We start from the raw sequence: 12321 nt of genomic DNA on the forward strand, positions 1-12321 counted from the left end.
ACAGCAAATCCAGTATTCCTCTTTGCCTCTTCTCTGAAGCCATTTTAGACCTGTGTATTTGGATTTGTCTGGTTTCCTGGCAATCTGTGAGTTCAAAATATATTCCACACTGATGCATAAGAGCAAAAGCAGACCTTCAAAACACTTCAGTTTGTGCTCATGCACAATATATAAAGCTTTAAATATATGGCATTACAAGCAACTATACAACATGGTCTAACCAGTAACCCCTGTCTAACCCCTGTACTCAGCCCTGGTGAGGCCACACCTCGAGTACTGTGTCCAGTTCTGGGCCCCTCAGTTCAGGAAGGATATCGAGGTCCTGGAACAGGTCCAAAGGAGGGCAACCAGGCTGGTGAAGGGACTCGAGCACAGACTCTATGAAGAGAGGCTGAGGGAGCTGGGGCTGTTCAGCCTGAAGAAGAGGAGGCTCAGGGGAGACCTCATCACTCTCTACAACTCCCTGAAAGGAGGGTGTAGCCAGGTGGGAGTTGGTCTCTTTTCCCAGACGACTTTCAACAAGACAAGAGGACACAGTCTTAAGTTGTGCCAGGGGAGATTTAGGCTAGATATCAGAAAGAATTTTTTTACGGAGAGGGTGATCAGGCAATGGAATGGACTGCCCGGTGAGGTGGTGGATTCTCCGTCCCTGGAGACATTTAAAAAGAGACTGGATGTGGCACTCAGTGCCATGGTCTAGCAACCGCACCGGTGGGTCAAGGGTTGGACTTGATGATCTCTGAGGTCCCTTCCAACCTAGCTAATTCTATGATTCTATGATTATTATCACCTTGCACATCTAAAATTTGTGGATGTGCTTGGTGACAAGCAGAACTGGTGAGAAGCCTTTGATTAATGAAATTTCTTCATGGTGCTAAACATTTTGTAGCTATGTGGAATGAGAGGAAGACAGAAAGGAACAGAGTTTTTTATCATGTGTTAAAGAACACCCAAGTAAAATTCATCTACAGCTGAAAATTACTTGACATAGACCTGAAGATTACAACATAAGCAGTGCTGATACCCACTTTTTCAGTACAGGAAACCAGCAGTCTTTATTCCTTTCACTAGATACCCAGTGATAACAGCTACTGCATTAAGTGCTGGTTAACAAATGCTAACATAGACAAAGCTGACAATAAGTGAAATTCAGATTCTTTTGAATGTGCAATGCAGTTTATCTGTAAGATAGTGAGTAGGTGGAGGCACAGAGAATGAGGCTCAAGGGACTTCTGAACTAATGGCAAGTGGTTGTGAAAGGCTGCCACACTGTTTCTGGGATGTTCTTAGGAGCGTAACCAGCATAACCAGACAAGACTGCCAAGAAGTTTTCAAGGAAGAGCAGCAGCATGAGGCAGCAAGAAACAGCATGGGCTAGGAGCTAGTCATCTGAGCCTGCTGATCAATGCTTAACAAGGATATGCCTCTCAAAAGACACATAAGTACTGGCTGTATTGGCCAAAACCTAATACCGGGAATGCTGGCAAAGCACTCCTGTGCTTTAACACTTGTGAATACACATGGCACAAGTTTTGCCTTTTTGTCTCTAAGATTGAAAAGTAATTTAAAATTAAATCAGAAGCTCATTTCCTCTCTCCAGTGCATTCCCACTAAAAATCAAACACCACAGCAAGATCGAGATGAGCTTTCTTTCAGCACTAGTGCCTTCGCGTTGTCATGGATCTTTGTCTACCGCTCGCTTGTTTTGCACTGACACGTAGCCAGCAGAGGGCACACAACACAAAATTAGTGAACGCTGAAATTAAGCATGTTTCTCTCAGCTCCCTGGATACCGAACGGAGATAAGAACATAGAAATTATGATGCCATTAATATTTATGTGCATCATAGAATCTGCTGTAAAGCAGGAAGACTGGGAATTTCAATAAGTTGTTTTACAAAGGACAAAAGGTTTTCAGCTCGATAGCCCTGCCAACTCACATGGTTGCTAAATTCAGTTCAGCTCCACTAAATGTGTAGCTGTAAAAACTGTGTATGTCAGTGAAATCTTAAGGCATTTATTTAAATGCCCTTCTCATATATGAGACAGAGAAATTGCAGGTTAAGTGATTTCATAAATTAGGGCAGCATTATGTAGCCGTATCAATGAAACAGTAGTAACACCTCCTTTAATCTTGTATTTGGTTCAGAGGTTCTTTTTAATGTACTTGCACGCGTACATTTCCAAATCCTCCCTCCAGTATTCCTTGTGAGAAAATAAAACAAACTTTCTCCAAGGTACATGATACTGATGAAAAGCAAAAATCTGTCAGATTTATTTCCTGAATACTGTTTCACCACTGGAGGAGATACATTCAGTATATTCAGTAATGGAAACCAGCACGAAGTAATTCATAATTTGAACTACACCTATTGAAATACCTAGGCACAGAAGAATGTGTGAATTCTGCTATACTGAATTCTGCTACAGAAAATGTAATTATCATCTTAAGATATTTCACGCACAAGGTTTGAATAAGCCCTTGAATCTACTGATGACACAAAAATAAACCAGGAAAGAAATGAGAAGGAGCTTTCCACTTCAGTGCTCAAAGATGCACGTCTTTACAGCAGATCTAATAAATGCACTCAAAATGGAAGCAGGGAATGCTTCTTCCATGCGTATACAGAATGCCTAACATGATTAATATTTGTAGAGCAGTATTTAATACTGTTCAGCTCAATACCCTCACCCAACATTGCAATCGCATCTGTAAATATCACAAATTATTAGCACAAAAAACCCTGTGCTATTTCCAACACAAAAAAAGCACTTGAAATTTAAGGCACATACAAAGGCAAGACCATCCGTCTTCATTTTAAAAACACTGCATCAGTTCAGACTGTCAAAACCACCATTTACCACATCTGTGTTGCAAAAGCAGGTTGCCTCTGTGTCTTTTGCATGTAGCATGAACTGTTCCCTCATCTCCAATGAAAAGATGGGTACAAAGAAAAGATGGGTAGCTAGCTGAAAACCTACTAACTTTAACCCAGAACATACATTTGCAGAACCATCAAAATGCATGGTACATGAGGTGAACATGTGTGACTATTATTTCTCAATCATTTTCACAACAAAGGTGGGGTGCAACTTGTAAGAGATTATTCCTATAACTCCTAGGAAGAATTACTCCAAAATCTGAAACAGTCACAGGCAATTATTAACTAATCCATCCCAGGTGACCGTGATTAACCTCAAGGACTTCTTGCATGGTATGATCCAGACAGCTGTACAGAGAACAAAGAAAGCCCATGGTCTGTATGACTTCTGACCACTGTGACTACAGTATCTTGCATGTAATCTCAAAGACAAGCTAACATGCTCTGTTAAATTACCAATCTAATAACACTCTGTGGGAAAAATTACGTTCTTTCAAGTCACTAGTGACCAGTAAAGAGCAAACTCAATGTTTCAAATCCACCACTGCTTATTAAACTTATGTTCTGCCTCCCACCAGATACCAGTTCAAATAACATCGGAACCCCCTGTTCTACATCTTTTTCTGACCCCATCTCACAGGTACTACAGCTGCAACAGATCCCTAGGAAATAGAACAAATCTAGCCCATTAAAGTGTAACAGTAAATTACATTTTGTTGTTGTTACTGTTAGATTTCAATAACAGCTAAACACAGGTATTTATTATTTGAATGCCTTAGACTTTTAAACACACAAGAAGAAATTCTTTCCTCTACTATAAAATCGCAATTAATTTTTTTTTTTTGTAGTTGAATCTCAGGCATCACACTTCTACACATAAACAACCTCACAAAACTGAAACCAGGTTGGCTTAAGCCCCACCCATGCTCCAGTCTTCAAAAAAATAAATATAGTAATGGCAATGAAGCATACACAAATACAGAGATGTGTAACCTGAAGGTACATATTCTACAGAAGTAAGCATAGATCAAATCACAGAAGAGTTAAAAATGCTATTATACCAGTATAGCAATTATATTCATTACTGCTAATTCCTAACTAAGGAAATGTCAACTGCTGGGAATTTTAAGAGATCAAATAAATGGATGCTTGCTATGTCCTCATTAACTGTGATTTCTTGGTGTTTACATCCACCTCATAGGTATCTCAAGAGTTTATGCCATTGCAGTGCTTCAAAGGAAACTTTTAACATTCCTTTTAGCAAAATTTCTTATGTTATTTATACAGTCACAGACCAATTAAAGAAAACCCTAACATAAAAAGAGTCAAAGCAGTAGCACAGAAGTATCACTCTGGTCACATGAAATCCCTGAAAAAAACTGCTTAATGTGCTGTGTTGAACTCTGAAGCAATGACTTTGCAACAACATGTTAATTCCTATAGACACCGCAGGGAAAATACAAGTCTAGATCCTACTAACTCAGTTTTCTTGGACCAGTTGTGCAATTTGATAGCTTTGCATCTTAAGATCCATGCTTTTACTTTTGAACTCTGATCCCCCAGAAGAACACAGAGGACTAAACAAACAGGAAAACATAATATTCAATCAGATGAGCTCAGGGATTTACTCCTAGCCAAAGCCTCAAATAGCTTCTTCCCGACAACCCTAGCCCCAGCTATCTCTATGTACAAGGAGGAAAAAAGGCAAGAATAATTTTTTTGTCTTTTAAATCACTGTAGGCTGAGAACACAAGTACTGATATATTTTGGTCAAAATTTTGTAGCACGTGGATTTTCTCTAAAAGCATGCATTAGAATTGTCTAAAGATGTTTTGTGATTAGGCTTATATTTCAAACATATTTGGATTTCTTCTTTGTTTTGTCTCTCAGTCATTGTTAGGTATTCATTACCTCCACCCAATTCACCACATTAAAAAAAAAAAAAAACCCAGGCTTTGTCATGCAGAAAATTTTAAGGTCGTATTTGTATGAAGGTAGCTTGTTAGGAGAGGAAAGTAAATTTTTCATGTGCTGCTGAATGTTGCAATCACTACTGCTACACACAAATAAATAATTTAACTTTTTTACTAGTGACTGTACTGCATACTTTAGCAGGACAACAGGGAGGCGCTTACGATACAGTAGTTTAGAACTGATCTCCATCCTCCTGCAAGTATATATAACATGTCAAAAAATGCTTTTTATTATAACATGACTAAGTATGTTTTTCTCCAGAACCTCTGGTACTGAACCCAAGTCCCACAGAATGAAGCAACTGCTTCATAAATAATAAATAAAATTTAATAAATAATAAAAAATAAAAGGCAGAGCTTTTATTTTTGAATGCTATGCAAGTCTACACTTCATTCATAAGCTGTCTAGTTAAGAGGCATCCCTGCCCATGGCAGGGAGGCTAGAGTAGATAATTTCTAAGGTCCCTTCCAACCTAAGCCATCTACATCTCTACAATAACATGTTACTCTAAATCAGCTCTTTAGACATATTTTGTAATATCCCTGTGGATTTCCCCTGTCTCTCTCTACTGAAGTAGCTAGAAAACATTCATTGCTTTACTTGTACACTCCTGTGATGATGTGCGTTATCTCCAGTTTCTTTCATCTTCAGCAGTAAAGATGTCAAGATGAAAAACTGACATCTAATAATTCGCAAATTAAATCTACTAATTTGCATACATTATTAGATAACTCGAGATCTGTATTTAAGGATTTTTTTTTTTCAGTTACACTACTTTGAGAGAAGAACTTGCCATTTAAAGTACTTCATACTTTGACACCTGTTGACACTTCTATAATACAGGGAGGGATTTCAATGCCCCAGTGCAGCTGGAGTGCAGAATGGCTTTTGTCCTTGGACCACTTGGCCTAACTTCTGTGGGGATCTGTGTGGTGTCTCTGTGGACACAAGACATTATTAACGCTTTTTGGTCCTTTTGAACTGAAAAAAACACAAAGGATAAGATGCTATATGATAAGTAAAAATTTTATGTCTGTCCTAGCATGTGGAAGTGTTTGAGAGAGGGTACAGAGGTGGTAAGACTGCACTAGGTAGAAGCAGCCCATTTTATCACAGTACACATTCACACATTTTGACTGGAAACTTCAGGCAAACTGTGCTGCAGACAAGTTTCCTAGAGAGGAAGTTTGTATTTGCTCCAAAGAGACCAAGAGAGTGAACAAGTATAGGGTGAGCAAGCAGGGAGCAGGACCTGAGAGCAAAACTGTTGCATGCCTGTCACAAACCAAAATCAAGACTCAGATATGCTCCAACCTGCAACCCATATCTCATTCATTCTACCTCTTCCAACCTCTTCAACAAGTACGGTACAACTGTTGGATAAAACTCATCCCTTTATTACACTGTTCTGTTTGACTGTCAACATAGGACCCATCCTGTGCTTTGAAGAAAAGAATTCTCTGCACAGAACAGCACAAAATCAAATTATCTTTAATAGCACCAAACTGCCTGTGGGACAGAAAGAGGAGAGACTATTTAAGTACTGCTACCTTTGAAAAGCAGAACAAGAATTGTTGGGTGGAAAGAAGTATTTCAAGTGTCCAGATATTCATACATTGTTTTCATTTTCAGACATAAAGCCTAAGGCTTCATTATGTAAAATTTAACTTTTATAGAAGTTTTTTTCTTTATTGTCATCTATACTCTCCAGCTTATATCAGATGGATACAACTGATACATTCTTATTTATGTCCTGTCAGCAGAAACTTCACTGTCAGATGCATGAAATTAACCTTTGTAGCAATACAAAATGATTGCATTAACAGAATTATTTTATTAATTTCTAAAGAGATTAATACACTTCCACTTCTGTTAGTAACTGCTCTCATTGGCATAAACTTGGGAAAGGAACACTTATTTCTCTAGATTCTGTTTAACTACTCATTTTGTTTGACTGCACTCCCAATTTTCAAAGATCAACTTTCATATCAAACATGAAAGTATCCTAATTCTATACTCTCTGAAAGATTTTGTTACAAGCACAATTTTTCCTGCAATGATTAAGTGGGGGCTTATTTCATGCCCTTTATGAAAACCACTCCAAAAGTAACTACGTGGTTTCAGCACTGTAACCTTTGAGACAGCTCTCTCTCTGATCAGAGAGCTAAAACATTTAAAAGACGGAATAAACCAAAAAGTCTTAGCAAGGTGTAGATATTGTTTCCAACAGAGTCTCATCATTGTTCTGACCCACTATTCACCTACGTGACACATGACAGATACAAGCCAGGCATCTGCAGGGCAGGTAAAGCAAAGGTCAGCTTCTGTTTTTTCTATTGATTTTCAGAGGAGATACTTCAGCAGTGAACGCTTAAGTAAAAAAAAATTTTTAAATATTCAGTTCAAGTTAGTTAACCCTCACAGAAACTTCAGTTAATTATGATACATTCATACATGCCATTTTTAGTTGACAGTAATTTCTAGTTACTGTAAAAAAATGAAGTAGTAAGGCAGGGATGGAAGTGTAGTACTTCTGCAAAGGGAAGAAGAGCCAGCACTTTACCTTATGGATGAGGAGCGCCAACATCTGCTGGAAACTGCGGCCCCGGCTGGCCAGAAACCGAGGAATGGGCTTGCCATCTTTGCCCATGTGGACTGGGAGGTCGTAACAAAACAACAAGCCAGCTTGAAGAGGGAGGGAAGGTAAGAAGGAAGGTCAATAAACACACTCATCCTAACACTTCAGAAGTCTTTCACAACTCTGTGAAGTACTCAAGCAAACTCAAGCAAAGCAAACTTAATCAATCCAACAATTTAAAAGCATATGTAAGAATACGCAAGTGGCGTAAGACATCATTGTTTCTTAAACTGATTCACTCCCAGAGTTATACAAATCTTTAGGTAACAGCATACATACTTGTCTAACTTCAAGAAAGTGACAGCTTACCTGCAAGGCCTGGTGTCATGCCTGGTTGCTCGTTCCTCTCATACATTTTCAGCATGAAATTTGGAACACCAGCAACAGTCTTCCCCTGGTCTGTGCGTATGGACCCTCCTCCTCTCAAGGCAGAGTGGTACACACCACGGGGCATGTTGGTCATCTCCTGTTTTACAAGTGATGCTGCAAACTCTTCAAATGCTGGATGAAGTACAAACAAATTAGGGGAGAGATGTCACGAGCCTGATGACTGACAGATTAAACAAACCCAAAATGACGTGAGTGATTCAGGAAAGATACCCTTAGAAAAGCTATGAGTGAAAACATTCAAATGAACATTCAAGGTTAAAGCTGAGAACTCTTAGCAAGCCCCTCTGACTCCACACTTGCTGATACTGCATGAGCTCCGAGTTCAGTGGAGCTCATGAGCTGTTGATTGAATTCTCTGATTACTACACCAAAAACACTGTCACATGCTGACAGAAGAGAGAGACATAAAACTGATGTTTACCAGTGCAGTGAAAAATATTGTCTCTGAAAACTGGGACTTCAAGAGTTTTCAAAGATGCACAGTGCAAAGATGGAGAGATGCATATGCAGAAAGAGAAAATTATTACTTTGATTTCGGCTACCGAGTTAATACAAATTGTTTATTAAGTCTTATGCTCTCAAGCTATGCATTTTATAGTGCAATGAAGCTTCAAAAATCATACAGCTTTAATATAAAGTTCTTGTTCTTGTTTGTAAATTCAATCTACAGCAGCCTTTACAGGCCTGTTGAAAAAAAAAAAAAAAAGGGATGCGTCTGTATGTACAGATATGACTGCAGGGTATTCATTACTGTATCACAACTGTGAGTCAGTGCTGTACCAGAACTTTGCAAATCTGCCATGTTGAAAAGCCTGTCAGTCCTTTTATAATACAGCTGAGGTTTAAGAGGATGTATAACAGCTGTTTCACAAGAGGCTTGAAAATTTGCCATACAAGCTGCCAAATCATGTGCAGTCCTGCTTTAAATATGAACTATAGGACAAAGAATCAAAAGGAGCACTCACTCATCTTTTCTGGGCCAAAGACTGGCAGCTTGGAATAAAGTAGTTTTATACTGGAACTTCCTCATGGTTCTTAATTTTCAGCAAGTTCCTATGATTTTCAGCAATGCTTTTTCCCAATTCAACTTCATGATGGAGTAGCAATCTGAGTCTTGTAGGTTTTTATGCCATGGCAGAAAAGGCATCTATATGTGGGTTGTTTTGGGTTTTTTTTCCGCAATATATAATACAAATATTCTTCAAACAAAAACCTCAGAATGTAGTTAGCAATTCTCACTATAGTGATTCAGACAGAAACTATAAATCTTTGGACACAATCCTCAACGCTCTTCCTATACTCTTCCAACAAAACTGAATTTAGTGATAGGAAAAACTATTCACTACTCCAGACTTTTCTAAGTTCTCCTTTGTTTAGGGTGACTTCAGCAATAGCTCAGCTGAAAGAGTTCAGCTCTTTCTCTGCTAGTCATCATCCACATTGACAGACACCCTAGCACAGAAAGTATTACAGCTGTCACATTACTATACTTGCTAGTTATGCCAAAGGATTTAGTACTTAAAAGCCATTCCAAAGCAATTCTTCAGGAAAGAGATATGGGGGTTGGACTAGATGATCTTTCGAGGTCCCTTCCAACCCCTAGGATTCTATGATTCTATGATTCTATGATTCTATGAAAGAGATATATCCCAAGGATCTAGACTGCCAGATATAACTTAAATCTAGATGAACTGAAAGAAAAACCTAGATCTGCAGCAAATGCTAGCACATAGCATTTTATTGCTTGGAATCAGTCTGAAGGAGAAAAAAAAGTCATAACATCACAGGAACAAAATTCATAGCATCCTTCCTGCAGGTATACTTCTTAATAATACTAATAACAATTAACAAATAGCTATTATCTGAAGCTTATAGTTCGTTATATGAGATTATTTTAAATTCTCTGACTACCAGGTTTCAGACGAGTCTCAGACATCCATAAAGAAAAACAATTAAAATAAAAAAAATAATAAAGCTCTTACACCCTTCTGATACCCTGTGGACTCTGGTGCTTTGACACATTGTGGAAACTGAAAAGAAAAATGATTTGTGAAAGGAGTCTGACAGAAAATACTACCTAAAGCTTTGGTTTCCAATGCTTCACATAAGCAGACAGCTATGGTAAATTGGAATTGCAGCATGTCCCAAGCAACTGCTATAAGAAGTCTGCTTTTAGAGGAAAATTCCACACTCAGAGAAAAATTCCACAATTCAATAGTAATGTCATCACCAAGCCCACCTTCTGGTTGGAACCTTTTAACTAAAGCTGCCATAGCCTTAAGTGCTCAATTCTTCAGGAAGAACAATGCAGAGGCAGAAAAAAGCAGATTTTCCTCCTCCTGGGAGTATTAAAGAGGGAGGGTAGAAAAAGAAGTAACAATTCAGAGCTTAAGGAATCAGCACAAAAAAGCAAAAAGAAAGGAGATCTCACAAGCAATAAGCTAAGATTGCTTTAGAAGTTCCAGCTGATTTGGTGTGCAAAACAGAGACTGTCTTTCCTAAAAAGCATCTTGGCCCTTTTCCTTCTAAGCAGTAAGGAAGCAGTGAATTCATCTCAGTAATGTGCAATAGCAGGATTGCAGCATATGAGATGGCACAGATTCAGCTCCCATAGAACAGAGACTGTGGCTCTTGGCCTGTCTTCAACATTGCCTCATGAATCCTATTTCATACTCGTTCACTGGAGCAACTAACTCAGAACAACCACTCTTGCTTGTCACTGAAGCTTTTACTTAACTGTTTTGTATTATATGCTAATAAACAGTGCTAGAAGATGAAGACTCCTCTGAGGAAGAATCTATTCAGGGAATGTTTGGGTTGGAAAAGCTACTTGCAAATACATTTTTACACCAAACTGTGCTGGCTGCATCTATTTATTCAGTCTGTTTTCTCTGAAGTCCATTTTGGTTTCCCTATCTTCCCAGTAAGCTGCCTATCTCAGCCTATTCACCCATTACACAAGTTGATTTTCCTGCCCACTCTCATTCCTTGAAATAGGTTACGCCAGGCCTCCCTAGAAAGCTTGCAGAGGTTAACAGTAATAGTGCATACAGACTCCCTAGGCAAGGTTGCACATACTCCAGACTCAGAGAGATAAAAAAAAAAAAGGTTTCACTTTAAACACGACATTCCTCCATTTTAATAAAGTCATGTCTGTGCAGTCACTGTGATTATAAATCTAAAATGAAGTAACCTCAAATACTGAATATACTATACCTCCTAAAACAGAAGCTGGTGTTATAGACAACAGTTTGATATATGAAGAACCTGGAACAAAAATATCTGTCTCCTCCTCTCCATCTTCATTCATGTCTGCCTCCTGTGAGTCAACTTCAGATCGTGCCTGAAAGATTTTTAAAAAGGGAATGTCAACACAAAAAAATTTCGAATCCTCATGACATTTCATGATTCCAAGTGTCAAAAAAGTGTTGAAAAAACCAAGCAAATAAAAAAGAATGCCATTTCATTAATTTCACTCCATTTCATTAATTTAAAGCTGGAAGAATAAAAGCTTTTCTTAACCAGAAGAAAAGGCAAAACTGGTTGATAAAAATCACATAGGTATGTCAATCAATACCTGTTACAGCAAAATTAATCTTGACACTATAAACTGAACTAATACTACTAAAACATAATTTTCATTCTCATTGTTCAATTAAAGCAATATTCTGTGCTGGCAGTTTATCATACAAAGACCATTTCTGCTAGACGTTAACCGTCTAGACTAGTTTTCAGAATCTGAAATACTGCAACATATTTACAATGCTTTCAATGAAAACATATTTGTTTTTCTAATATGCAAATGGAGCCAATCTAACAACAGCACAGTAAAAAAAAAAATTACAGAAGTATTCAATACACCATAAGTCAGTGGACTACTGATAATTGTCTAGTCTCTCTTACATGTTTAATGTAAAAAAACCAAAAAACAAGTCAGATAGCTTTATTTGTTTCCCTTCTTTCATTCTTTCTTTCATTTTGTGAGATTATTGAATCAACTTATCACACTGAAGTTTCAGAGGTTAACCTTTTCAGTAAGTACTTTAGTTCCTTTCTGGCTGCCTTTACCAACAAAAAAGCAAGATGTTATACTGCAAAAGTTCAGGACAGAAATGCAGAAGAAGTTATAAGCTTAATTCCTAAAGGAGCAAATGACTTTTCAAAATTCCTTCCACATTTCAGGAACAAAAGCACTAAGAATGAGTGTGACTGCAACTTATGCAGTAGTACTTACAATAGATACTTTAGTGTCAAGAGTCAACTGCAATCATTAAAAGAAGAGCATAAAATGTAAATCAGGCACCCCAAAATAACATGCTGATATAACTAATGACAGAAGAAAAAAATTCCTTCTGAGTGCTTAGACCTCACTCAGCCTCTGCTTGTACCTTTCCCCTCTCCTAAGTCTTAGTTGTACAAACCAGATATAAAATCACA

The 12321-nt window shown here is 38.0% G+C and overlaps 1 protein-coding gene across 3 annotated transcripts in view; it reads right to left on the minus strand.

Moving 5' to 3' along the window:
* FOCAD (focadhesin) overlaps nucleotides 1-12321 on the minus strand; it is a 99577-nt gene that overhangs the window by 38877 nt on the left and 48379 nt on the right. For all 3 annotated transcript variants that reach the window (XM_071732164.1, XM_071732165.1, XM_071732163.1), the window contains exons 19-21: nucleotides 11101-11227; nucleotides 7804-7995; nucleotides 7420-7541 (exon numbers count right to left, since the gene is read on the minus strand). In XM_071732164.1, the coding sequence (XP_071588265.1) occupies nucleotides 7420-7541; nucleotides 7804-7995; nucleotides 11101-11227 (441 nt within the window). The remainder of the gene's footprint in view (nucleotides 1-7419; nucleotides 7542-7803; nucleotides 7996-11100; nucleotides 11228-12321) is intronic.

This window comes from Heliangelus exortis, chromosome Z, assembly GCF_036169615.1.
Source record: "Heliangelus exortis chromosome Z, bHelExo1.hap1, whole genome shotgun sequence".
NCBI lineage: Eukaryota > Metazoa > Chordata > Aves > Apodiformes > Trochilidae > Heliangelus > Heliangelus exortis.